We start from the raw sequence: 27,651 nt of genomic DNA, 5'->3' as shown, positions 1-27,651 counted from the left end.
TTGTCCCTTGAGGTGTGAGATCTCTTGGATGTGTGATGGGTTTGTGAGCGTGTGAGTTGAGAGTGATGAGAAGAGTGACTTACCCTGACAGACCGGATTATACCATTCACCTTATTGCGGCACTGGGTGGCTGCCCTCTTTTGCAGGGCATTGGCGCTGACCTCCGCTGCCTCCGCCTCCCCAGCCAGATTAATGAGGTTGCTCCCCATCGTGCAGCCAGAGTGGGGATAGAGGACATCACAGCGAGGGTCTACTGCGCCCAAAAGGTGCTTGAGGGTCACGTCATTGAACCTTGGAACTCCAGTTTTTTTGCCTTTCAAGGCCATGTCTTCTTTGCAGCAGCCCTGGACTGGAAGCACTGAGAGGTGTGCATGTGGCTGCACTTTAAATATGGTGCCCGGCGTGATGAAGCGGCGAGGTAATAGTGTGGTGAGCGACTTAGAGCCTGCCGATCATGGACACGGCATGTTTTCTGGGACGGCATAATTAATGCAACAGGTTTGGGCGTTAAAAGATGCCACTGCGGCTGGCGGGTACCGCCCGCTACCACACTTAGTGCAATTCCGTCCAATGTCTGTTCAGATTACTTTAAGCTCCTCAAGGATTCAATGCTAATGTTTCTTAAAAAAATATTTTCTCCCTGTTTTTTTGAATCTCTTGCCATTCACATCATTCCCTGAGTAACATAGCAGCACGTAGCTTAGTTGCCAAGCTTTTCCATTCGTTATTCTATGTTGGACAGTAGGCGGTATACAAATGTTCCCCCTCTGCTTTTCATTGTCTGGAATTTTCTGAGTCCTTTCGTGATGCGATGTGAGGCAGTAAGGTTGGCAAAATGAAGCGAGAAACTCTCGGGGGAAGGGTACCCAATGTCTTTTCATGGCCATTCCATTTTGCCCATGCTGAGGGGACTCTTGTTATCATGGAGAGACCACCAGTGAAACCTGGTGGCCTCACTGTGGGCTCTGGGGTAGTGCCCTTCTTTATGGCCACTCCATTGCCCACAGAGGGGATCCAATGGTAATGGCCACCCTCGTGGCAACACTCCACTGGCGCTTCATGTCCGCCATCTCAATCCCTGCTGTCTACCACCTGGCCCTAGCATCCCCGACTCCACTCACCTCTCTGAGTGCAGTCAGCCATAAAGATTCCCTCTCCCTGGTGTTGCAACCTCTGCAATGGCCACCACTAGTGGTAGTACACAAGATAAAGGCTCATGGATTTGGGGGTAACATATTAGCCTGAACAGAGGATTGGTTAACAGACAAGAAGCAAACAGTAGGGCTAAATGGGGCATTTTCAAGTTGGTAGGCTGTGACTAGTAGAATGCTGCACAGGTCATTGCTGGGGCCTCAGCTATTCACAATCTATATGAATGGCTTAGGTGAAAAGACAGAGATTAATTAAAGTTTGCTGTTGATACAAATGTAGGTGGGATTGCAAGCTGTGAGGAGAACACAAAGAGGCTGCTGAGAGATATAGAAAGGTTAGGATAGTTGAGTGGGCAACAAGGTGGCAGATGGAGTAGAATGTGGGGAAGTGCGAAGTTATTCACTTTGGTTTGGTCATGAGAATAGGAAAACAGAATTGTTTTAAAAGGCATGAAACTTGTAAATGTTGATGTTCAAAGGGACTTGGGTGTGCTCATACAAGGAACACAATAAATTAGCATGCAAGTTCAACAAACAATTAAGAAAGCAAATGGCATGATGTCCTTTATTGCAAGGGGATTAGAGTACAAGAAGAAAGATGTCATGCCACAATTGTACAAGGCTTTGTTGAGGCCACACCTGGAATACTCTGCAATTTTGGTCTCCATACTTAAGGAAGGATATACTTGCATTGGAGACAAAACAGCAAAGGTTCACTAGATTGGTCCCTATGATGAGAGAGTTTCCTATGATGAGAGGCTATATAAACTGGGTTTATATTCTCTGGAGTTTAGAAGAAGAGAGGTGATCTCATTGAAATGTTCAAGATTATTAAGGGGATTGACAGGTAGATACTGAGAAGCTGGTTCCCCTGCCTGGAGAATCTAGAACAAGAGTATGCTGTTTCAGGGTAAGGTCATTTAGGTCAGAGTAATTTCTTCATTCAAAAGATTATGAATCTTTGGAATTCTCTACCCCAGAAGGTTGTGGATGTTCCACAATGGAATATATTTAAGGCTGAGATAGGCTGATTTTTGGTCTCAGGGAATCAAATGGGTGGGAAAGTGGCATTGAAGCCCAAGATCAGCCATGACCATACTGAATGGTGGAGCTCGATGGGCCATTGAGTCTACTTCTTCTCCTAATTCTTGTATCCTTGTGTTGGAAGGACAATTCAGGTTGGGATGGTAGTAGACCTTGCTGCCTAATTTTGCCCGCTTTACCACTACTACCCCACCTGATCTTAGGTGGGATGCTGTAAGCGAATATAGCCCTTAATCTCAGCTATCTGTTTCACCTTAACTGTCAGGTAGCCAAATAAGTAGTTTTCTCTAGTCTTCATATTGAATGGCAGAGCAGATTCGATGGGCATTTGGTTTTCTCCTGCTCCGATTTTTTATGTTCTTATGACAGTACTGAGGCTGTTGAGCTGCCGGAACTCTGAGGATCTGGCAACTTTTGCAGTTGGCCTCCCTCTTTAATTGACCGCTGCTGCAAATATGCCTCCCTGAGTCCTGCCACCAGCTGAAACCGGGTTGCTTCCTGCCTTTGGCTCTGGCGGTGGGACATCTGCCACCTCCACAGGATTCAGTCCAACATTGTGCCCCTCAGCTAAGAGCCCTTTGTACTTCCACAAGTCGACTGGACAAGGTAAGAAACTAATTTGGTGAAGATATCCTCGGGATCGATATGTAGAGAAATGCGAATATCCTCCAGATCGATTATAAACTTGTTTATGATTTTTTTCCTAGTTGTGCACGCAGAAGGGTGATTTTTGTTCTTCTCCTAACTATCTCTGTATGCAGCAACATAATTGCACTCTGTGGGCCAAATTTTTGGAAGTGGCAGAAGTCCTACCGCTGAAGCTGAAAGAAAGGAGGCAATCCTTTTTCATCCAGCGGCGGGATGTTTCTGGCAGCACTCTATTAAGTAACCATTTCCAGGGCTGCTCTCCAATTAAGGACAGCAGCCAACCCCAAGACCTGCCAGTCCAATCAGAAGGGCAGTAACTCAGCAGTGCCTTAGCTAGTGGTAGCCATTGTGAAGTGAGAGTGCCTCAGTGGCTGGGTGCTCTCACCGAAATGTATAAGAGGTGGGGGGACTTTGGGGCTGGACAGGCAGGCACCAGCCATCTGTTGGGAGGATGGGGGGCACTGGTGAGGTGCTGATACTGCTGCCTTGAGGACAGCCATCACTGCTGGGTGCCCTCTCTGGGCCAGGAAATGCACATAAAGGACTCCTTACCTTACCGGAACCTGGTGGGAGGCCTCAAGACTTCACTCACTGATCTTCCCAAGCTGCGGCCAACAGACAAAATGCCTGCGGAGGTATGGCTCTTAATTGGTCACTTAAGTGACTCAATTGGCCTTTCAGTGGGCAATTGATCTTCCAATTTTGCCGCAGCAGACAAAATAGCACTGTGAAGGGAAGATGTTGGGCCACAGACCTGATGCTTTTCTGCCTATCAGCCCATCACAAAAGGGCTGGTAAAATTCCAGCCTGCAAGTCAACCTTTAGTTTTTAGTTTTAAGTATCATCAGTACAAACTTGCTAGTCCAATACTTGTTAGTGTAGAAGAATTTAGTTGTGAAAAAATATAACTGACAGTGCTGTCTGGGGTCAGTTAATTGGTGCATTTTCCATGGCAACATCTCTACCAATCAGAGTCCACTTGCCAACCAATCAGCACTCTCTTCTAATACAGTAAAAAGTTGTTTCTTCCCCGACATTGGTATTCTTGCGATTGCCCTGAGAAGTGCAAGACTAAAAGCTTCGACAAAATGTCTTTTTTCAGCAATACTCAAGTTCTATACTACCAAACAACTATATGCAAAACTAGTAACCAGGAATCAGAGAACATTCTCTTTGGATAACTGTTCTTTAGCTATCCAGTTCACTTTTAAGTATTATGTAGACTCTTGTGATATAGCATTTCATATTGTGGTTAACCTTCTGTTTTATAAACATCTTCAATCTTGCTGCTTCTCACACCTAGTGATAATCAAAACTCAGTTCTGAGTTTCCCAGGACTGACTTTCCAATCTGTAGAAACAAAAGTTGTGTCCACACAAGAAGGGTTTGTTAAGATACAACTTTTGTTGATTTGTCCCAAGTCATTCCCTTTGGCCTTGCACCATAAAACATTTTGTCATTTACTCTCTCTTTCCCTCCATCCCATCACAGACTTCTCCCTTTTCCTTTATTTCCATTCTCCTGCCTTTCATTTGCTCAAAACCTATTATATTTCTCACTTTTGAAAGTTCTGATGAAAGATCACAGCCAGTTAGCTCTGTTTCTCTCTCCACAGATGCTGCCACCAGACCTGCTGAATGTTTCCAGAATTTTCTATTTTCATTACATATTTTCTTGATCTTTCTGCCTTTATCAGATTCTGTTATGTGCACCAAAAAGATGTCATTAAAGTTTGAGATGGAAAGATTAGCAACAATCGTTCTTCATTACAGGAATATAGACACTTTGTTACAATATTGTACATTTCTTTCTCGTTTCGTAGGCTATGATGCTAAGACACTGGGAAAGGATTGCACAGGTCACAGGTCATACTTTTGATGTTGAATCTGATCAGTTTTCTCTCAAAAACATAACAGAAGCTCCATTACTAAAATACAAAGAGGACATCGAGGTAACTTGCTTATTTTCTATCCTTTTAACTTCTTTCAAAACCAACAATGTAGCGAACCTGGTTAAGACACTAATTTTGATTAAATTCTGTAATTGGCTGATGAGAAGCAGGAAACTTCACAAAGTGGGCCTCAACAATTATTGCATCCCACCAAACGTCTGAAAAGGATTATTACAAACAAAATTCATGGCATAAGAGTCAACCTAAATTAAATAAATAATTTTGGCAAAATATAATCTTAAATGACTTGATAATTATAAGTCAATTTAGCTTGTAGTGTAATTTAAAACTTAAAATGGGTCGGGTTAAATTGTGTCAAATGATAATATCACAGTTTATTTGTAAAGGATTTTGCTTTAATTTTTTTAATAGGCTGATTCTTTTATTCTCCCTTAGCAAATGATTTAACTACAAGTTTTTCAATTCACTACCAGGAGTTCTATGTGGGATTCAATGTGGGGAACAAATAGGCATTTCTGCAGCTGCAGAAGTGAATCCAGGATTCACTGAACAGCTGCAGAGCAATCTGAGGGTGAACAGCCAGCAGTCGTGGTCCATGTTAGTACCAATGACATAATTAGAAAGAGGGATGTGGTCCTGCAGTCAGAATTTATGGAGCTAGGTAGGAAATTAGAAAGCAGGACCTCAAAAGTAGTATTCTCCAAATTACTCCTGGCACCATACGCAACTGAGTATAGAAATAGAAGGGTAGCACAGATGAATACATGGCTGGATTAAGATGCAGAGGGTGGGCTTTAGTTTCTTGTGACATTGGGATCAGTTTTGGGGGAGGTCGGACCTTAACAGGCTGGACAAGTTGCACCAAAACAGAACCAGGATTGATTTCTTTACAGGGTGATTTGCTGCTGCTGTTGGGGAGGGTTTAAACTAGCTTGGCAGGAGTTTGGGAACCAAGAGATTATACCAGAGAGGAATACCAATGCAGAATATTAGGAGAGACAGATAGTACTGGAGTAGGAAATCATAAGGTGTTATGAGAGTTCAGCATAAGAGGGAAAGTAATAAAATCCAAATTAGCATTACTGTGCATGTATGTGAATGTGCTGAGCTTGGTAAATAAGATTGATGAGTTGCAGACACAGATAAGTATATGGAAGCATGATGTTGTAGTGATAACAGAGACGTTGCTCAAAAAAGGGCAAGACTGGGTATTAAATATTCCTGGATACAAGGGCCCAGATATCCGTTGAGTCAGAAGGACTCCGGAGCTATCTAAAAATGGCAGACAGGACCCGCTTCCAGGATTCCCACCCTGATTTCTGGTGCCCCAGTCGTCACTGACATGGGATATGGATGCAGATGGTGAGCCTGCGCCCTGCACTCCCGGCCTGCTGGCCCCATTTGGAGGGAAGGCATCTCCTAGCCCGCCTGAAGCCAGACCAGCTTCACAATGACTCATGGTTCACAGCCACTCTGAGAAATTGTGAACCATAGTCTGGACTCGGGAACCACTTGAAAAGCAAATTCAAAAAGTCTTACCAATGTCCCACACATCTTCCATGCCCCTATGCTCTCCCCATGCCAACTCATGCCAACCCCCATGTCTCCTTATAGCCCTCATGCCAACCCATGCCAAGTCATGCCTCCGACCCACCTCAATGGCTCAGACCCTCCACACTTATTCACCCAGGCCAGAATTTTTCCTTCGTCCGGTGGGCTCCGTGGGGGCAGGAGGGAGTCGTCAGAAGTCGACCGCCACCCATGATCAGCTCTGCACCCCGATTTCACGCTGGCGGGCCAGTTAAGGCCTGCCCCGCATGCATCGCGAGTGGCAGCGCTCAGGGGTGAGGGAAGGAGGGAGAGCTGGGCCTAGCACGCAGTTCATGCATGTGTGGAGCTGTGGAGATTGAAGTACTTTTTAAAAAAATTAATTAAGACAATAAAAAATTAATAAAACATGAGTCACATGAGCTAGGACAAGTTTTTAATTCAAAAATAAAGTTTTTATTTTATTTGTATGTGCTTCAGGAAATCTCATCCCGTTTGTGGATGAGGTTTCCTAAAAAATGTAAAGGCTGCTTAGTATTTTCGCCTGTCTGCCAATAGTTAGGTTGAATGTGCAGTGTAAATTTCAAGTTAATTAGATCACTAATGGCCTTAATAGGCCTTTTAATTATCGGTGGGTGCGCAGCTGACTCTGGCATGCGCCCACCAAACGAAACACCGTGAGACTGCGCGATGACATTGGGATGACGCCTGACATCATTGTGCGTCACTTTACACTCGATGCCTGACACACCCAGCAAACTATTCTGGCCCCAGTATATTTTATGTACAGAGCCAATGAACCATGTTGTAACAGTAGTATGTGTGGAACTGCTCAGAAAAAAAACACCCATTCAGAAGCACCTTTTTGAAACAATAGTAGTTCCTACAGCCCTACAAAAGTGGCACTTGGACAAACCATTAAACTATCAATAACAGAGGCTTCAAACACTTCAGTCCTCTTAACCTTGTGAAAATTAACATTGAGACATTGACAAAAGAAATCACAAAACATTATTTTAACCACTTAAAGATGTAAATTGGGCAAAATCAACAGTTCTTTCCAGTAGTCAAAACAGAACCACTGTTGAGAAAATCCTTTTAAGAGTCTGGACTCTCAGATAAGCATGCATAATGAGGACAGGTATAAGAACTCTTTCAGTAGAACTTGATGGGAATTTATGTATGGAGGTAGGGATGTGACTGAGGTATTAAATGAATATACATCTGTCTTTACCAAGGAAGAGGATGTTGCTCAGGTCATGGTGAAAGAGGAGGTAGTCCAGACACTTGAAGGGTTTAAAATTGATTGGGAGATGGTATTGGATAAGCAGTCTGTACCTAAAATTGATAACACACCAGGGCCAGGTGAGACACATCCAAGGATACTGAGGGAAGTAAGAACGGAAATTGTGGAGGCACCGGCTATAATTTTCCCATCTTCCTTTAATTCAGGGGTGGTGCCAAAGGACTGGAGAGTGGAAAAAGATGGGTAAACATAAGCCCAGCAACTACGGGTCAGTTAGTTTAACTTAGTGGTGGGGAAGCTCTTAGAAATGATAATTCAGCACAAAATTAATTGTCACTTGGCCAAATGCAGGTTAATTAAGTAAAGCCAGCACGGATTTGTTAAGGGTAAATTCTGATAAACTAACTTGCTTGAGTTTTTTGATGAGGTACAGGGTGGGTTGATGAAGGTAATGCTGTTGATGTGCTGTACATGGACTTCCAAAAGGCATTTGACACAATATAAGCAAATTCAGGTTGAGAATGATTAATAAAGCATACAGCATGCTGGGCTTTGTAAATAGAGACACAGAATACAAAAGCAAGGAAGTTATGTTAAAACTGTATAAAACATTGGTTCAACCTCAACTGGAGTATTGCACACAGTTCTGGCCACTACACTTTAAGAAGGATGTGAAGGCATTAGAGAAGGTGCAGAATAGATTCACGAGAATGGTTCCATTGATGAGGAACTTCAGTTACGTAGAAATATTGGAGAAGTTAGGACTGTTTTTCTTGGAGAAGAGAAGGTTGAGAGGAGATTTGAGAGGCTTTCAAAATCATGAGGGATCTGGACAGAATAGATAGGGAGAAACTGTTCCCATTGGTGGGAGGATCAAGAGCCAAAGGTAATTTCCAAAGGAAGCAATGGTGACATAAGGAAAAACTTTTTCACGCAATGGATGGTTAGGATCTGGAATACAGATTCTAATGCCTGAAAATGTGGTGGAGGCAGGTTCAATTGAGAAATTCAAAAGGGAATTGCATCGCTATCAGTAAAGGAAAAATTTGTAGGGTTACAGAGAAAAGGCAGGAGAGTGGCACTAGGTGAATTGCTCCTTCAGAGGGCCAGCACAGACACAACAGGCCCATAGCCTCCTTCTGTGCTGTAACTATTTTATAATCCATGAGTATGGTAATGTAGTAGCACATAACTAGACTAGTGTCCTAGAAACCTAGTAGGGGCAGAATTTTTACTTAATTGGGCGGGCTCGGCGAGCGGGCCTGGGAGCAGCCGTGAAACCAATCGCTGCCCATGATTGTGCCCTGACTGTGATTTCACGCTGGCTGGCCAATTAAAGGCCAATCAGTGTGAAAGGCTGCTCAGAGCCTCAGCGCAGCCGGGTGGGGCAGGAGGAACACGAGTGCTGAAGTGTGCACATGCGCTGGGGTGTGCTCAGTGAAAGTTCCCTGAAAGCACAGAACTGCCTCAGGGAGCTGAAGACTTTAACATTACAAATAAAGAGTTGAAAAATAAGGAAAACATGTCCCTTTGTGACTGTGTCACATGAGCAGGGATATGTTAAAATTGAGTTTTAAAAATTTTTTTAAATCTCACCCGTGGATGAGGTTTCGCAAAAAATGCAAAGGCTGCTTGGCCTATTCACCCGTCTGCCAACCATAGGGTTGGACAGGCAGGGAAAAAATTAAATTAAATTAATTAATTAATGGGCTTAACAGCCCTCTTAATTATTTTAACACTCCACCCTGCTCTCTTGCCCACATGTCTGTCCTTGGCTTGCTGCATTGTCAGTGAAGCCCAACGCAAACTGGAGGAACAGCACCTCATCTTCTGACTAGGCACTTAACAGCCTTCCGGACTGAATATTGAATTCAATAACTTTAGATCTTGAACTCCCTCCTCCATCCCCACCCCCTTTCCATTTCTTCCCCCTTCCTTTTGTTTTTTCCAATAATTTATATAAATTTTTCTTTCCCACCTATTTCCATTATTTTTAAATCTTGTATGCCCTGCTAGTCTTTCCACCCCACCCCCACTAGAACTGTACCTTGAGTGCCCTGCCATCCATTCTTAATTAGCACATTCGTTTAGATAATATCACCATCTTCAACACCTTTTTGTTCCTTTGTCTGTGACATTTTTGATTATCTGCTCCTATCACTGCTTGCCTGACCCTACAACCACACCACCACGCCCCTACTTCTCTTCCCCCATCACCTCACCCCCCAACTTAAACCAGCTTATATTTCGCCCCTCTCCTAATATTCACTCAGTTCTGTTGAAGGGTCTTGAGGACTCAAAACGTCAACTCTTTTCTTCTCCGCCGTGCTGCCAGACCTGCTGAGTTTTTCCAGGTAATTCTGTTTTTGTTTTGGATTTCCAGCTTCCGCAGTTTTTTGTTTTTATCTCTTAATTGTTGGCGGGCACGCTGCCAACTCCCGCGTGTGCCTGCTGGCCGAAATATCGCACGACTGTGCGATGACATTGGGACGTTCGCTCAGCGTCATCGTGCACATTTTACTCCTGTTCAGGTTGGGCTGATGAGGGAAATTCCCCCCGATGAAGGAAATATTCTGTCCCTAGACTAATAACCCAGAGAATTTTAGTTCAAACCCCATGAGAATTTTAGAATGATAATTTGGTTTACAAAATCTGGAAAGAAAAAGCTGGTGTCAGTAATAGAGAGCATGAAACATTTATGGCCCTATTGCAACGGGGCAGGGCTGTAAAATGTGATGAGCCATTCAAAAGTCCGTTGAATTTAGCAGCACCAGAAAATCCTACTTGCGGGAGCGGATATAAAATTCCGCCCTTTCAGCTTTCAGCTCATCTGACTAGCCACCCAGCCTCCCTCAGCCTTTACCCCTCAACCATGCAAATCTTTTCTCTTCAGATAATTATCCAAATCTTCGTGAATCACTCAACTGTATGTAAAAAATAACTGCCATGGTTCAGGAAGAAGGCCTCCCAACATCTTTTAAGGGCAACTGAAGACGGACAATAAATCCCAGTCTTGCCATCAATGTCCATATTCTTAGAATAAATAAAAATAAACTTACCATAAAATCAAATTTTAAGAGTCATTACAATGAATATATTGCACCCGTTAATAAATAACCAAAAAATATTTTTCAGGACATTTGTATTAGTGCAGGAAAAGAAAAGGACATTGAAGCAAAGCTGAAGGCTGTTATTAATGAATGGAGTGGTCATGTGTTTACTTTTGCCCCATTCAAGATGAGGGGTGAGTTGCTCCTCAAAGGATCAGATACCACAGAGAATATTGCACTAATGGAGGACAGCCTGATGATACTTGGCTCATTGATGAGCAATAGGTAATTGGATAACAGTGTATATTTTTTGTAATGCATAAAACAATGGAATTGAATAACAAAACAGTAATTTGGTTAAAGGCTTCATCTGACTTAAACATGAATAAAGATCAAACAGTATATAAATATCCTTTAATTGAAATATTGAAATACAGCTGTTAAATAATTTTCTTGTGCTTATTTACTGGAATATTGTGATAACCTTTCTGTTATTTACTTTAAGTAGGAAAATGTAATAGTTGTTTTAAAATATGCAGTTATTTCTACTGAAGAATGCTACAGTTCATGCTCGGCCTCAGGTTTAATTATCCATTCAAAGATTAAAGGTTTGAATATAATTGTTCCATGCCATTGCTGATGCCTGTGGCTGAGTCTATTAGTCTACACCTCAGCTTAGGTCATTGCTATGAGTCTGGATGCTTCCTTATCCTGCTGTATTGAATTTAATATACTTAGGTGAAATCATCAAGGGAGCAAAACACTTTGAAATTCTAGCTTTCCAAATTACGTTTCTTTTGAAATTTTCAAAATTCTGATGGAAATAAATAGAATTTATTCAGTCAACTTTTTTTTTGATCGTTGTTTTGACCAAGGGCACAAAGGAAAAATTAGAAACTTGAATGGTAAAAAAAATGCTATATTAATGTTAAAGCACTTTTATTGCTGTGAATGAGTTTTTTCCAAGATGTGGTTGCTTTGCTGTTAGGTACAATGCACCATTCAAACCTACTATTCAACAGTGGGTGCAGAAGCTCTCAAATACCACAGAAATAATCGAAAATTGGCTCACAGTTCAGAACCTTTGGATTTACCTGGAAGCCGTGTTTGTTGGTGGAGACATTGCAAAACAACTGCCGCAGGTTTGTAAATCTTTTCAGATTTCCATGCAACACTTTCAAAATTATAATTCTATTGCCTTTGCAATTGTTTTCTAAAATGATCGGGATCAAGTAAGTTTTGACCATTTGTAAGTAAGAAAATAATTAACTAACGTTGATTATTCTTACATAGAATACAAGAATTAATGCAGGAGTAGGGCACTCGGCCCTTCGAAGCTCCTCCGCCATTCAATAAGATTATGGCTGATCTGATTTTAACCTCAACTATACATTCCCGCACATCCCTGATAATCTTTCGCCCCCTTGACTATCAAGAACCTATCAACCTATGCGTTAAAAATATTCAAAGTATCTGCTTCCACCGCCTTTTGAGGACAACCCTCTGAGAGAAAAAGTTTCTTTTCATCTCTGTCTTAAATGGGTGACCCCTTATTTTTAAACAGTGACCCTTAGTTCAAGAGGAAACATTCTTTCCACATCAAACCTGTCAGCACTCCTCAGGATCTTATATGTTTCAATCAAGTTGCCTCTTACTCTTCTAAACTCCAATGGATACAAGCCTAACTTGTCTAACCTTTCCTCATAAGACAACCCTCCCATTCCAGGTATTTGTCTAGTAAACCTTGTCTGAACTGCTTCCAATGCATTTACATCCTTAAATAAGGAGACCAATCCTGTACACAGTACTCCAGGTGTGGTCTCACCAACACCCTGTATAACTGAAGCATAACCTCCCTACTTTTGTATTCTATTAGCTTTCCTGATTAACTGCTGTACCTGCATACTAACATTTTGCAATACATGCACTTGGACACGCAGATCCCTCTGCATCACAGAGCTCTGCAATTTCTCACCATTTAGATAATATGCTTCTTTTTTCATTCCTCCTGCCAAAATGGACAATTTCACATTTGCCCACCTTATACTTAATTTGCCAGATCTTTGCCCACTCACTTAACCTATCTATGTCCATTTGTAGCCTCCTTATGTCCTCTTCACCCAACTTACTTTCCTACCTATCTTTGTATCACCAGCAAATTTAGCAACCTTACCTTTGGTCCCTTCATCCAAGTCATTTATACAAATTTTGAAAAGGTGAGGCCCCAGCACTGATCCCTGTGGTACACCACTCATCACATCCTGCCAACCAGAAAATGACCCATTTATGTCTACTCTCTGTTTTCTGTTAGCTAGCCAATCTTCTATCCATGCCATTGTGGTACCTCCTATATCAGGAGCTTTTATTTTCCACAATAACCTTTGATGTGGCACCTTATCAAATGTTTTCTGGAAATCTAAATATAGTGCATCCTCTGGTTTCCTTTTATCCACAGCACATGTTACTTCTTCAAAGAATTCCAATAAGTTGGTTAGACATGATTACCCACTCACAAAACCATGTTGACTCTGCCTGATTACCTTGAATTTTACTAAGTGTCCTGCTATAATGCCTTAATTAACCAACGCATCAACTATCTCCCTAGTCACTTCTGTTAAGACCTTAGGATGAAGTCCTTCAGGACCCAGGGACTTACAGCCTGCAGTTGCAACAATTTGCTTAGTACCACTTCCTTGGTGATTTAATTTTTTTGTGCTCCCCCCTCCCTTCCATTTCCTGATTTACAGCTATTTCTGGGATGTTGCTTGTATCCTCTACAGTAAAGACCGATGCAAAATACCTGTTCAATTCACCTGCCATTTCCTCATTTTCCACTATTAACCCCTCAAGCTCAGTTTCTATAGGACAAACGCTCACTTTGTTAACTCCTTATCCTTCTATAATTATTATTCCTATGTCTGCCTATGTTGGACTGTTAGACTGTACTGCTCATGATGCTGTGGTTAAGATTAGTAACTCAGCAAGTTAGGAACCTGGGTCGCACCCCTCTATGCCAGAGTTAGTTGGTGTCTCTAGCCTACATCAATTTGATTCTCCTCTAACACAATTACTTATGCCTACATTTCTTGCCAATACTATGGGCTGAAATTTTCGGATGGCAGGGCCTTGCTTCCTGCCATCTGAAGAGTTGGCAAGGAACACCCTCCTGTCGACTCTGAGTGCCCCGCCACCATTTCACACTTGAATGAGCATTATGTGGCTGCAGGCGGGACTTCCGCCCCTCACTCAGGGCACTGCAGTGAACAGAAGAAGAAATGCAGGAGGCCACCTAAGACTAAAAGTCTGGGCACTGGAGGCCCAGTTAAGTTCAAGGGGTCCTAGCGGGGAGGATACGGCAGGCCTGGGATTGGGACGGGGTGCACGAAGGGGGCAATCGGGGTCTTGGTGGAGTGGCCAGCGGGGGGGATGGAGGTCTGGCGGCCACCGGACTTTAAGGGGGTGGGGGCCTGCAGTCAGAAGGGTGCTTCTGATGGAGGGGAATGCCCCCACCCCTCCCCTTCCCACCTGGGATATAATTTCTCTGTTGGGCATCCCCCATGGACATTCAATTTTCCTGCCAGCCTAAATTCTGAGGCTGAGCAGGAAACGGCAGGAAATGGTAAGGGTGGGATTCCAGTCCAAGGTCTTGCCCGCCCAGAGAAAAATTACTGTGTGGTCAAGGTGGAAGGGAACCCAGAGGGAATTCCATCCCTTCAATTTTATGCTCACCCCCCTGCCCAAAGGCCCGCTGGTGGAGGCGGGGTGTAAAATTCTGGCCCGTGTTGCAAGTGGACAGATTCATGCCCTGCAATACGTGTAGCACAACTTGTGACACAAAAGCACCAGCACATTAAAAACACAAGTTTAAGTAAAACCTAATGGGAGAACCAGAAGGATTTTTTCTTTGCAGGCGAGGAGGCAGAAAATTAATATCTGAACATTTGCTGAAGACTTGTTAGTTTTTAAATTAGTTCATCTCGAGTGGTGTTTCACATGGGAAGTCAATGCCAAGCAGGATGACCAACTGTCCTGCATTTTAAAGATCTGAACCTAATTTTTACTGTTTGTCCATTTTTCCCTAATTTCCACGGCAGCCTGTGGGAGACTGAGCCTCTTTGCATTTTTTGTGAGCATAAGCACTGTGGCCATTGTCCACCCAGGGAAATTATAGTCACCAGCACCCCATAGCTCGCAGTCAAATTGTCCCTTACTTTACTTCATAGGAGTTGGTCACCCAGATGACATGAACGATGTTTAGGTCAAGCAGGTTAGAAAGCACTGGCATAACTAAACCCAGACCAATACAACAGCTCAGATAGCCATGAAGTGAAGTGGAGCCTAGTCTTCATACACATTTAAACCTTTGTTAGCAGAGACACACATTGCATATTGTGCACATCTAACCACAAACCCCCTTTAAGCCTGCTCTTATATATATGAGCACAGGTGAGTCCCCAGTTGATATTCACACCTTAATATATTTAAACACCCAGTTTATACACAATTAGTTGTCAGGGAGTGGACAGAGTCAAGAAGAGAAAAGCAGAGGAAGGGAGAGGACATGAGAGAAAGAAAGAGTGGAAAAGAGGGAGATGGATATGTGTAAGGAGATTGAGAGAGGGAGGAGAAAAAAGAAATGGTGTGGGACAGGGCCAGAGGAGTGATGAAGGTAAGGGAACAAAATAATTCAGCAAAGGTGTGAAACTGGACCAGGGCCTATTCTTCACAGTAAGGGGAGAAAGATGAGAGGGAGACCTGGGTGGAGGAGAGGGACAATAGTTTGGGAAGCTTTGAGTGGCACTGGCACATATCCAATTTTCCTCTATGGCGAGCTACTCCGAGAATAGGAACATGGGAAACATAAGACTTAGGAGCAGGGTAGGCCATTCGGCCCAATGAGCCAACTCTGTCATTTGATAAGGTCATGACTGATCTGGTTGTGGTCTTAACACCACCTTCCTATCTGTCCCCCGCAACTCTTGACTCCCTTGTCTATCAAAAGTCTATCTAACTCAGCCTTGAATTAATTCAATGACCCCAATCCAATGCTTTCTGGGGAAAGACAATTCCACAGGCAAATGACTATCTGAGGAAAAAAGAATTCTCCTCATCTCCATCTTAAAAGGGAGACTTCTTAGTCTTAAACTGTGCCCCCTATTTCTAGTCCCCGGTACTCACCCTATCAAGTCCTCTCAGGACCCTATGACTGGAATTTTAGACCAGCGGGATTTTATGGTCCTACCGAAGTCAATGGACTTTTGAATAGCTCACCGCATTTTACGGCCCCATCCCTGCGGCAACGTAAAATTTTACCCTATATGTTTCAATAAAGTCACTTCTCGTGCTTCTAAACTCCAATGGGCATCGGCCCAAATTGCTTAATCTTTCTTCATTAGATGAGCCCTTCATCCCAGGAATAAGTTGAGCGAAACTTTTCTGAACTGCTTCTAATGCAATTATATCTTTTCTCAAATAAGGAGGCCAAAACTGTACACAGTATTCCAGATGTGGTCTCACCAAGGCCCTGTTCAGCTTCCCTAAAACTTCCCTACTTTTATATTCCATTCCCCTTGCAATAAATGCCAACATTCCAATTGCCTTCCTAATCGCTTGATGTACCTGAATACTATTTTTTGTGATTCCTGTACCTGGATATCCAGATTACTCTGTACCAGCGAGTTCTGCAATCTCCCTCCATTTAAACAGTATGCTGCTTTTCTGTTCTTCCTGCAAAGTGGACAGGTTCACATTTTCCCACAGTGTACTCCATCTGCCAAATCTTTGCCCACTCATTTAACCTATCTGTATCCCTCTATAGACTACTTACCTCCTCTTTATTTTTATTCATCCATGGGAAATGGGTTTCACTGGCTGGGTCAGCATTTATTGCCTTGCCTTAGTTGCCCTTGAGAAGATGGTGGTGAATTGCCTTCTTGAACCACTGAAGTCCGTGTAGATACACCCACAGTGCTGTTGGGAAGGAAGTTCCAGGATTTTGACCCAGCAAAAGTGAAGGAGTGGTGATATATTTCCAAGTCAGGATGGTGAGTGACTTGGAGGGGAATTTCCAGGTGTTCCCATGTGTCTGCTGCCTTTGTCCTTACAGATGGTGGCGGTTGTGGGCTTGGAAGGCGCTGCCTAAGGAGCCTTGGTGAGTTTCTGCAGTGCATCTTATAGATGGTACACACTGCTGCCACTGTGCATCAGTGGTGAATGGAGTGAATGTTTGTGGCTGGGGTACCAATCAAGTGGGCTGCTATGTCCTGGATGGTTTCAAGCTTCTTAAGTGTTGTGGGAGCTGCGCTCACCCAGGCAAGTGGGGAGTTTTCCATCACACTCCTGACTTGTGCCTTGTAGATAGTGGACAGGGAGTCAGGATGTGAGTTATTCATCCCGCAATTCCTAGCTTCTGACCTGCCCTTGTAGCCACAGTATTTATATAGTTCGTCAAGTTCAGTTTCTGGTCAATGGTAATGGTAATCTGGTCTGGGATATTGATAGTGGAGGATTCAATGATGGTAATGCCATTGAACATCAAGGGGCAATGATTGGATTCTCTCTTGTTGACAACTTACTTTCCTACCCATCTTGGTGTCACTCAGAAAAGAGACATGTTGACTTGCACTCATCAAGACTCCTCGCAAGAATACCAATAAAGGAGGAAGACAACAATTTATACTGTATGTGAAGAGAGTGCTGATTGGTTGGCAAGTGGGCACTGATTGGTAGAGGAGTTGCCATGGAGAATGCACCAGTGATGGTGACTTATAGTTAACTGCCAAGCATTGTTTGAAATTTAAATCTGGCTGCTTGACCCTGATCGGTCAAGGCATTGCCTTGAGGAAAGAGTCAGCAAATGGCTGCCACTTACTTTGTTTGGCTGAAACAGGCACAATGTGTGTACATGTTCTTTCTGCCTGCAAAGAACAGGGCCTTGTGTATTAATATTTGTAGCTTCTAGTAATACACAGGGCCCTGTTCTTTGCAGCCGGAAAGAACATGTACACACATTGTGCCTGTTTCAGCTAAACAAAGTAAGGGACAACCATTCACTGACTCATTCTTCAGGGCAGTGCCTTGATTGATCAGAGTCAAACTGCCAGATTTGAATTTCAAATGATGCTTTGCAGTTAACTGTCAGTTACCATCACTGGTGCATTCTCTATGACAATGTCTCTACCAATCAGAGTCCATTTGTCAACCAATCAGCACTCTCTTCACATACAGTATAAATTGTTGTCTTCCCCCTATATTGGTATTCTTGTGAGGTGTCCTGAAGAGTGCAAGGCCAAAAGCTTCAACATGTATCTTTTTTCAGCAATACTTAAGTTCTGTACTACCAAATGACTATTTAGATACCTTGATGTCATTGGCAAATTTAGCTACCATATATTTTGTCCCTTTATCCAAATTATTGATATAGATTGTAAATAGTTGAAGCCTCAGCACTGACCCCTCTGACACTCCACTTATTATGGCTTGCCAACCCAAAAAAGACCCATTTATCTTTACCCTCTGCTTCCCATTAGCTAACTAATCCTTCATCTATGCTAATATGTTATCCTGTACACCATGTGCTCTTTATCTTGTGTAGTAGCTTTTGATGTGGCACTTTATCAAATGCCTTTTTGAAATCCAAGTACATCACATTTGCAGGTTCCCCTTTACCCTCAAAGAACTCTAATAAATTAGTTAACCACTATTTCCCTTTCACAAAAACATGTTGACTCTGCCTGATATTATGATTTTTAAAAATATCCTGCTATAACCTCTTTAATAATGGATTCTAGCAACTTCTCTGTGACAAATATTAGGCTAACTGCTTTCTGCCTCCCTCCTTTTTTGAATAAAGGTGTTATTTGTTATTGCTATTTGCTGTTTTTAATGCGCTGCACTAAAAGAAGATTATAACCAATGCCTCTACTATCTCTGCATCCACTTCTTTTAAGACCCTAGGATCCAGGCCATCTGGTCCTGACGACTTGCCAGACTTTAGGTCTAATACTTTTCTCAGCACCTTTTCTTTGGTGATGGTGATTGTTTTAAGTTCCTCCCTCCCTTTCACCTCTTGATTTTCAAATATCTTTGGGACGTTTTCTACAGTGAAGACAGATACAAAATTCTTGTTCAACACCTTTGCCATTTCCTTGTTTTCCATTATCAATTCTCCAGACTCTCTTTGGAGGATTAAAACTCACTTTAGCTACTACTTTCCTATTTAAATACCTGTTGAAAATCCTACCAACTGTTTTTATATTTCTAATTAGCTTTCTCTCATACTCGACTTTCTCCCTTATTATTTTTTAATTATTCTTTGGTGGTTCTTAAAATCTGACCAATCTTCTGATGCACCACTAATCTTTGTAGATTTGTACAGTGTTTCTTTAAATTTGATACTCTCCTTAACTTCCTTATTTAGCCATGGATGGTGTGACCTGCTCTAAGAGTCTTTCTTTCTTACTGGGATAAATCTTTTCTGAGAACTATTAAATAACTCATTAAAAGTCTGCCTCTGCACCTCTCCTGCTCCCTGGTTGGCTCAAGAACATGCTGCTTTAATTTGCACAATCTTCATGTAGATTAATGGTACCCATGATTATTGTGGTACCTTTCTTACACGTCCCATTTAGTTCATCCTGTATATTCTGTCCTACAGTGTAACCACTATTAGGGGATCTATAAACTACTTCCACAAGTGACCTCTTACCTTTCCTATTTCTTATCTTTACCAAACTGAATCTATAATCTCACTCTTTTGAGCTAAGGTCATCTCTCACTACTTTACTAATGTCATCCTTAATTAACAGAGCCACCCCACCACCTTTTCCTAGCTTCCTGCTGTGTTGAAATGCCAAATGCCCTTCAACATTCAGGTCTCAGACATGGTTACCTTGCAACAATTTCTTTGTAGTGGCTATCAGGTCATACATATTAATTTCTAGCTGGGCTAACAATTCGTCCATTTTATTACAAATGCTATGTACATTCAGATACAGAGCCTTTGACTCTGTCTTTTTACTGTTTTTGCAATTTCTGACCATATCCACTGGTGCACTCAAGTTTGTAAGCTCAGTCCCCTCCTGCCACATTCTGATTATCATTATCCAAATTGCTACCCTGCTAGTTGTTTTCCTTTAATTTACTTCATCTTCTCCCACATGATCCCTTACCCCCACTATTAGCTTAAAGCCCCCTCTACCACCCTAGTTTTATGACTGGACAGAACACTGACCTCAGCATGGTTCAGGTGAAGACCGTCCCAACAGTACAGTTCCGTCTTTCCCAGTACTGGTGCAAACGTCCAATGAATTGGACCCCATTTCTCCCACACCAGTCTTTGAGCCAGTGCTAATTCGATCATTGTGTAAGATGGAGCTATCAAAGGGGGGACCAGATCCATATGCAATGATGGAAATAGTGGGATATCTCAGGGATTATTGCTTCCATGCTGATCTAGCTCCATGTAAAACAACTCTTTGCTTCCCCTGCTTCAGAGAACACTTTAATTTATTGCAAGAACACTTTCAACTTTATGGACCAATCTATTATATGACACAGTATCAAAACCTTTATTGAAATTTAAATAAATCATATCTGCAGACTTTACCATGTCCATAAACTTTTTATCTACTTAAATTATTTCCTCCTAGAAAGGCTTATTTGTTCCAACTCTGCCTCTCTTTCTGGTTGTTCCAAATGTAACCGAGCTGAAAATGGTCTTGTCCAGAGGGAAATGGATAGATGATGCTGACCTCTGACCCTCCCTACACTCTGTGTGTCTTGCTAAACTAATTTAAGTTACTACCTCATTTCAGAATCTTTCCTGCTCTGCTGTGAAAGCCTTAGGGCAGGATTTCCCAGCTCCACCTACCACTGGGATCGTCTGGTCCCGCCGAAAATCAATGGACTTTTGGCTGGGGCGCCGCATTCCCTGCAGTGGGCCCCACCATGGTGGGGCCAAAAAGTCCCGGCCTTTGGCAACTATTTACCTGTTTCATAGGTCTTCTGTTATGTTCAAGTAATGAAAGCAACCTTATGCAAAGGGACAATCCTCTCTGCAATGTGCTAACAAATCTTCCATTGCTTTAACAATAATAGTAATTTATATTTAGGTTATGCCCTTAACATAATAAAATGTACCAAAGAGCTCCACTGGAGCATTTCAAAACAATATTTGATAGAGTCACATGAGATGGCCAAAAACTTAGTCAAAGAAGCTGGCTTTAAGGAGTCTTAAAGAAGGAAAGTGAGACAGAGAGGCAGAGAGATTTCAGGAGGCAATTCTAGAGCTTATCGCCTTAGCCACTAATGGTAAAACAATTCAAATCAGCGATTCTCAAGTGGCCAGAATTAGAACAGCAGAAATATCTTGAAGGGTTGTATGGGAGGAAGGATAACAGAGCTGGGAAGAGTTGGGAATGGGAGACCATGTAGGGATTTGAGAACAAGGATGAAAATTTTAAAATTGAGGTGTTGCTTAACTGGAGTCAGTGTAGGTCAGTGAGCAAAGGGCGATGGGTGAAAGGGACGTGGTGAGAGTTTGTGCAGGGGCAGCAGCGTTTTGAATGACCTCAAGTTTATTTAGGGTAAAACGTGTGAGGTCAGCCTGGTGTGTGTTGGAATAGTCAAGTCGACAAGTAGTAAAGACATAGGATTTCAGCAGCAGATAAACTGAAAAACAATTGGAGTCGAGCGATATTACAAAGGTGGAATTAGGTAGAATAAGTGATGTTCAGAGTCAAATATGATACAAAGGATGCGAACAGATTTGGCTCAGTTTCAGCAAGTTGCCAGAGAAATAGATGGATTGGTTGTAGTGGGGAATAAAGACAATGGTTTTAGTCTTTCCGATAGTTAATTGGTAGAAATTTTTGCTCATCTAGTGCTGACTGTCAGACAAGCAGTCAAGACTATCTAGAGATAGTGCAAGCTGGGGTCAAGAGATATGGTGGTGAAGAGGAGCTGGGTGTCATCAGCATACCTGTGGAAACTAATGCTGTGTTTTTGGATGATGTCGCTGTGGGGCAGCATGTATCTGAGAAATAGGAGGGGGCCAAAGATAAACCTTTGGGGGACACCAGAGGTAACAGTGCGAGAATGGGAAGAGAAACCCTTGCAAGTGATTTAGATAGATCAGAATGTAGCCAAGCAGGTGTAATCCCACCCAGCTGCATGACAGGGGAAAGGTGTTGGAGAGGGATGGTGTGGCCTACTGTGTCAAAGGCTGCAGACAGGTTGTGAAGGACAAAAAGGGTGTCTTATCCTTGTCACAGTCACTCAGGATGACATTTGTGACTTTGATAAGAGCTGTTTTAGTAGTGTGGCAAGGGTGGAAAACTAATTGAATAGATTCAAACATGGAGTTCCAGGAAAGATGAACATGGATTTGGGAGGCGATGATCAAAGACTTTGAAGAGGAAAGGAAGGTTGGAAATGGGATGGTAGGTGGCAAGGATGGAGAGGTTAAGGGTTAGTTTTTTGAGGAGACTGGTGATTTGGCATTATATGAATAAACAATTCCATTAACTACTTATATTGGTGCCCGAACTATTGGACCTAATCAATATCCGGGTTAATTTATGTGTTTCTGAAAGTTTAACTTTCATCAATCGAATTTAACCTAACAGAAGTTTCATAATTGCATCAAGACCAGACCGATAATAATCCCAAAACATGACTACACATGCTTAACAGTATCCAATTCTGTATTTTTAATCCTGGATGTTGTATAAAAGCTGCTATGAGGGAATAGTGTTAGGTCATTTTTTATATTCCATTAGTTTTTATGGTCTAATTTAAAACAAATTAAACCTTTAAATAAAACATTTAAAAAATGAAATATTACAATATGTAGCATGCTTGTAATTATTTTGGTTAAAACTAATCCCTTTGCTCTACTTTAGGAGGCCAAAAGATTTCAGAACATTGACAAGTCATGGCAGAAGATCATGCAGAGAGCTCATGACAATACAAATATTGTGCAGTGCTGTGTAGGCGACGAGGCCTTAGCTCAGCTTTTACCACATTTACTGGAGCAGCTAGAGATGTGTCAGAAATCGCTTACTGGGTATTTGGAAAAGAAACGCCTTTTATTTCCCAGATTTTTCTTTGTTTCTGACCCTGCTCTGCTGGAAATCCTTGGTCAAGCCTCTGACTCTCACACCATACAGGTAGAATGATTTTTGGATCTTTGGGGTGCTCTTGTTTCTGTGCAGACTGCAAGTATGCGGTTATGTATTCCAACATCACTACTCCCACTTGTTTATTTTTTGCATGCAGTTTCCCACAAGGATAATTAGAGCATGATGAAAAATAATTTACTCAGTCACGAGCAACAGGGCTGATATGCTAAAAGTTTTTGTTCAGTCTGCCTCCTTTTGAGGTCATGACCGCTACTGGCAGCACATGCATGCACTCCTGCGGAGATCACTCTCTTTCAACTCACTTGGAAAGCTGGGTGCCTGCTCAGTATGCCTGTGGAGTGGGAACTATTGGCATAGAGTTCTGGTGCCTGACACTGCTTTCAGCTGTCAACTTGCCTTTCAAGGGCCAACTGATTTTCTGTCCCATTAAGGTAAGTATGAAACTTCCAAAAAATGTCAGAAGCCGACGCAACCTGGGGCAGGATTTTTAGGTCAGTGTGCGGGCATGATCGCAGGCCAGGGATTGGCCGGGAATGGACCGCTGACTGCCATTGGCCCCCGACCGCAATTTCACGCTGGCTTGCCAATTAATGGTCAGCCAGCATGAAACGCGCACTGAAATGCTCAGTATTGCTGGGGTGGGGGCAGGAGGATGATGGGCGTGACATGAGTGCGGGTGCAGGTGAGCTCCCTGAATGCAAAGAGCTGTCTCAGGGAGCTGAAAACTTTAAAACCAATAAATAAAGTTTGTAAAATCAGAATAAAAATGCCCAAGCATCACAATCAGTCACCTGAACATACACATGATAAAAATGCTGTACATACATTTTTATTTTCATTTTATTTACTAACGGAAACCTCATCCCGTCCCTGGATGAGGTTTCATGAAAAATGCAAAGTCCGCCTGGCCAATTCGCCCATCCACCAACTGTAAGTTTGGACGGACCACCAAAAATCGAGATAATTACAACTTTAATGATCTTAATAGGCCTCTTAATTATTGGTGGGCGTGCTTTCGACTTTCGCGCACGGTCACCGACCGAAATATCACGCGAGCGTGGGATGATGTCGGGACGCTCGCCCGACGACATCCTGTGCGATTTTGCGTTCAATCAGGTCGGGTGCGCGCCGGCTTGCCAACCTAAAAATTCTGCCCCTGTCTCCATATTCTGCTGGTTTTCCTGTTATGGTGGGAGATCTGTGGAACAGAGAGGAAGTTTTGGACCATTGGCTGTACTGACAACCCACAAGCAAATAGGTCATACAATGAAAGTTACAAAAATAGGGGGAAAATATTACAATCAAAAATGAGAAATGCTGAATCATTTTAAAATATACTGAAAGTGTATTGTAAAATAATATTAAGTTGGCTGGAGGACTAGCGTGTGGTTCAGGATAAAGCCAACAGCATGGTTTCAATTCCTGTTCCAGCTGAGGTAGATTTGGTGTCTGCCTCTTCGACCTGCCCTGAGTGTAGGAGAAAGTGGCAAATCACCACGGAAAGAAACAGCTCAGGGTGAAGCATCAGCAGACAATGAGCCAAGCACCTGCCTTCAGGCAGAGCACACGTGAATGACTGAATGAATTTTAGATGTATTAAAATAAAACATTTTGATTGTTTCAGGCTCACCTGCTAAGTCTTTTTGACAACGTTAATAGAGTGGGGTTCAACGAAACAAATTATGATCAGATCCTCCGCTTTGAATCTCAAGAAGGAGAAAAAGTTGACCTCATTGAACCAGTTATAGCACAGGTAAGAAAACAGGCAACAGCTCAAAATGGACTATAGGATAGAGATAAAAAAGATAAATCAGCCCTTCTCAGCTCATCCACTCATAAAGATCCTAAAATGCTCCCCTTTGCAGTCAGAATTTGCTTCTTAACAATTCTATGTTTTATAGCTCCGTACTACACCCAGGGCTGAATTTCAACCCCTCATGGCACTTACTTCAGGTGGGCATGGAAAATCATACACTTGGAAGGTATTAGTGGTACCCGATGCCTCAGTGATGCGATTAGATTTTCAAAGGAGGGGCAGGAGTGGGGAGCCAGCAACCTGCACACCTCTAATTAATTACTTGTTGAATTCATTGCAGAGCTCAATAGGAATATGGGAAGCAACAGATAGCAATTTTCAAATGACAAACACAGGGAACATGAAGGGTCTGGGACATGTTGGAGCATAGCTGTTAGGAGCACATCCGGGAGCTATTTGTGCTTATGATTAAAAGTTGTATAAAATGGGGGCTTTAAACTCAGTTCCTCATGCAACGAGATTACCATTGCTAGAGCTGAGAGGCTTGATTTTGTGAGGAGTGAGTGTTTGGATCTTGAGAGGAAGGCGAGGCTGCTGGCTCACTTTATCTCTTTTTCCAGAAGGAGGGAAGAGTACAGTTCTCCTGTCCACCACAGCCACTATCAAAGCATCAAGAGAGGTATCAGAAAAATGTGGCACTACCTGGATACAGCTGCCCAAACCACCATTGGCCCACCCCTCTTTCTGCTCACTCATTTGCAAAGGCAAAGGCAAGCCTGTTCATGGCTGCCTTTTGCCTTTTAAGTTATCCCTCCATGCCTAGCCCCACCTCCTGCCCATGCCCACATCCCTAATTGGGTGCCAAATAGTTACAGGCACCCACTGATATTAATGCAGTGCGGGGTTGGGACCTGGAAATGTTCTGGCAGGTGAGTTTCAGCCCCCAAAATGAAAATTTGGCTCCAGGAGTCAATTCTACATATTAGTCAATTTTCTGTGAAGAAAAGCTTCCTGATATTTGTCCTAACACTTACCTCATACTAGCTTGAACCTGTGTTCCCTGATTCTACTCTCGAACTTCAAATATATTCTGGATTTTCTTTTTCTACTAAATTAACTCTTTTAAAACCCCTTTAAGATTTCTTCTCAGAAACCTCCCCTGAGACCATGATGCCCAAGTTTCTTTATAACTCATTCTTTTGGTGTTAGGGATCAGCTTCATGGCTTTCTTTGCATTGTCTTCAGCACTTGAATGGCTTGGTTGTATCTCAATGGTCACGGTGCTCAGTGTACTGTCTAAGCAAAGCCCTGTAGAGTTTGATTTCAACTTTCCTTTTTGTTTTGGTGACATAGTTCAACATTCTATTGGCTTTTCTGATTACTGTCCTACCATGGATTAGGTATTTTTTTGAGTGCTTTATTTGTTCATTCCCACAGTTTATTGCAAATAAAGTGTACAGTTAAGTTTATGTCTTAAATGAACGCTTTGAAAATGAAAGGATTTTGGAGAAAATGTGCCTGTTGAGGTTTCTCATAATGCAACAGCATTTCTTTTTGGACAGCTATTGCTTAGAATGATTTCTGCTGTGTAATGTTTTCTAAAACCTGTGCTTTCACGCTTAACTGTTGACATTTCTTTTAATTATCCCATATTTTAGGGCAATGTGGAAGTCTGGCTGGCACAGCTCCTGAATGGGGTCAGAAAGACAATTCACAGCATTATCCGCCAGGCGTCAATAGCTATCACTGATAAGGAGATTAAACTATATGAGTTTCAGGCCATGTTCCCTGCACAGATAGGCTTGCTGGGTATTCAGATGATCTGGACGCGAGACTCTGAAGAAGCTTTAAATAATGGCAAATTTGATAAAAAGGTAATGACCATTAATTCATAGGTTTGTTTCAGTTACTGCCATGATATGGGCAAACTACAAAGGCAAATACTTGCAGTTTTTAGATTACAATTAGTGTGCATGTAATTCTCTTGCCCATCCTCCAGAATGTGAGGTTTTCCATCCGATGGCCTTGTTGAAGGTTCAGCAGAGTTGATGTGGTCAATGCAGCACTGACACTGTTGATATTTATTGAGAGCTCAAAGGCTTCCTTTGTCTTTTATAAAAGACATGTATCACAGTAATATGAATAAATGTGAGTGACCATTGACTCAAACTATCCACAAAAGGAAACTATTAGCCCATCTTTTTAGACCATAACCAAATAATCCATCATCCAGGATTACTCACACCTGCTTTTTTCCAATATCATGGAGATGGACAAAGGTGAGCTAGATTTGGAAGATTCTCTTCATCTTCCTTCTGAAGCAGTCCCTCAGATTGAGGATGACTTACTTCCACTCTGGTTTGAGGGTTCTGAAATGGTTGATAAGTCCAATATGCGTTCTGCAGACTCTGCCACATGCAGGGCAGATGGTTCTTGAAGGGTTGGGTGGTTAGGTTGTTTGGAGGTTTCTGTGCTTCCTCTGAACCTCCACTTTGCCTCTCTATATTCCTGGTGAAGTGTCTCAATATGTTCGGTGTCTTTCTGTATGAGCCTTCTCTGTTTTGGCTGGCTAAAAGCCAGAGACTCCCATGAGTTGACATGGATGTTTGATCTCTTCCAGAATGCTTTGAGGACAACCTGAAAGTGTTTCCATTTGTCTCATGGGAGTCTCCTGCTGCAACCAAGTTCGGAGCAGAGCAGTTGCTTCAGGAGGCTGGCTTCAGGCATATGAACTACCTGTCCCACCTAGTAGAGCTGGTTTCGAGTGATTAGCCCTTCAATGCTGGAAATGTTGGCTTGGGAGTGGACACTGCTTTTGGATTGCCTTTCTTGCCACCAATTTTGAAGTATCTTAAGAAGGCACCACTGATGGTACTTCTCTAGCGCTTTGAGGTGTCTCCTGTAGGTCACCCAAATCTCTGAAGCATACAGGAGTGTGGGGATCACTGCTACCCGGTATACCATGACCTTAGTTTTGAGTTTGAGATCCTGATCCCCAAATATATTCCTCAGTCGGCCGAAGGCTGAGGTGGCACATTGGAGGTGGTGATGATTTTGTTGTTTATGTCTGCCTTCATAAAGAGGTGGCTCCAAAAATATGGAAAATGGTCCATGTTTTCAAGGATCTTGCCTTTGATCTTAATCAACAGTGGG

General features: G+C 42.5%; 1 protein-coding gene across 1 annotated transcript in view; it reads left to right on the top strand.

Moving 5' to 3' along the window:
* The window catches only part of dnah5l (dynein, axonemal, heavy chain 5 like), a 504,419-nt gene that overhangs the window by 208,017 nt on the left and 268,751 nt on the right, over positions 1–27,651 (top strand). The window contains exons 33-38 of the mRNA XM_041183960.1: positions 4,666–4,794; positions 10,685–10,884; positions 11,588–11,741; positions 22,503–22,769; positions 24,367–24,495; positions 26,157–26,372. Coding sequence (XP_041039894.1) covers positions 4,666–4,794; positions 10,685–10,884; positions 11,588–11,741; positions 22,503–22,769; positions 24,367–24,495; positions 26,157–26,372 — 1,095 coding nt within the window. The remainder of the gene's footprint in view (positions 1–4,665; positions 4,795–10,684; positions 10,885–11,587; positions 11,742–22,502; positions 22,770–24,366; positions 24,496–26,156; positions 26,373–27,651) is intronic.

The sequence above is a fragment of the Carcharodon carcharias genome, chromosome 3 (genome assembly GCF_017639515.1).
Source record: "Carcharodon carcharias isolate sCarCar2 chromosome 3, sCarCar2.pri, whole genome shotgun sequence".
NCBI lineage: Eukaryota > Metazoa > Chordata > Chondrichthyes > Lamniformes > Lamnidae > Carcharodon > Carcharodon carcharias.
The sequence above is the reverse complement of the archived record's forward strand: the minus strand, read 5'-3'. Positions and strand labels throughout refer to the sequence as shown.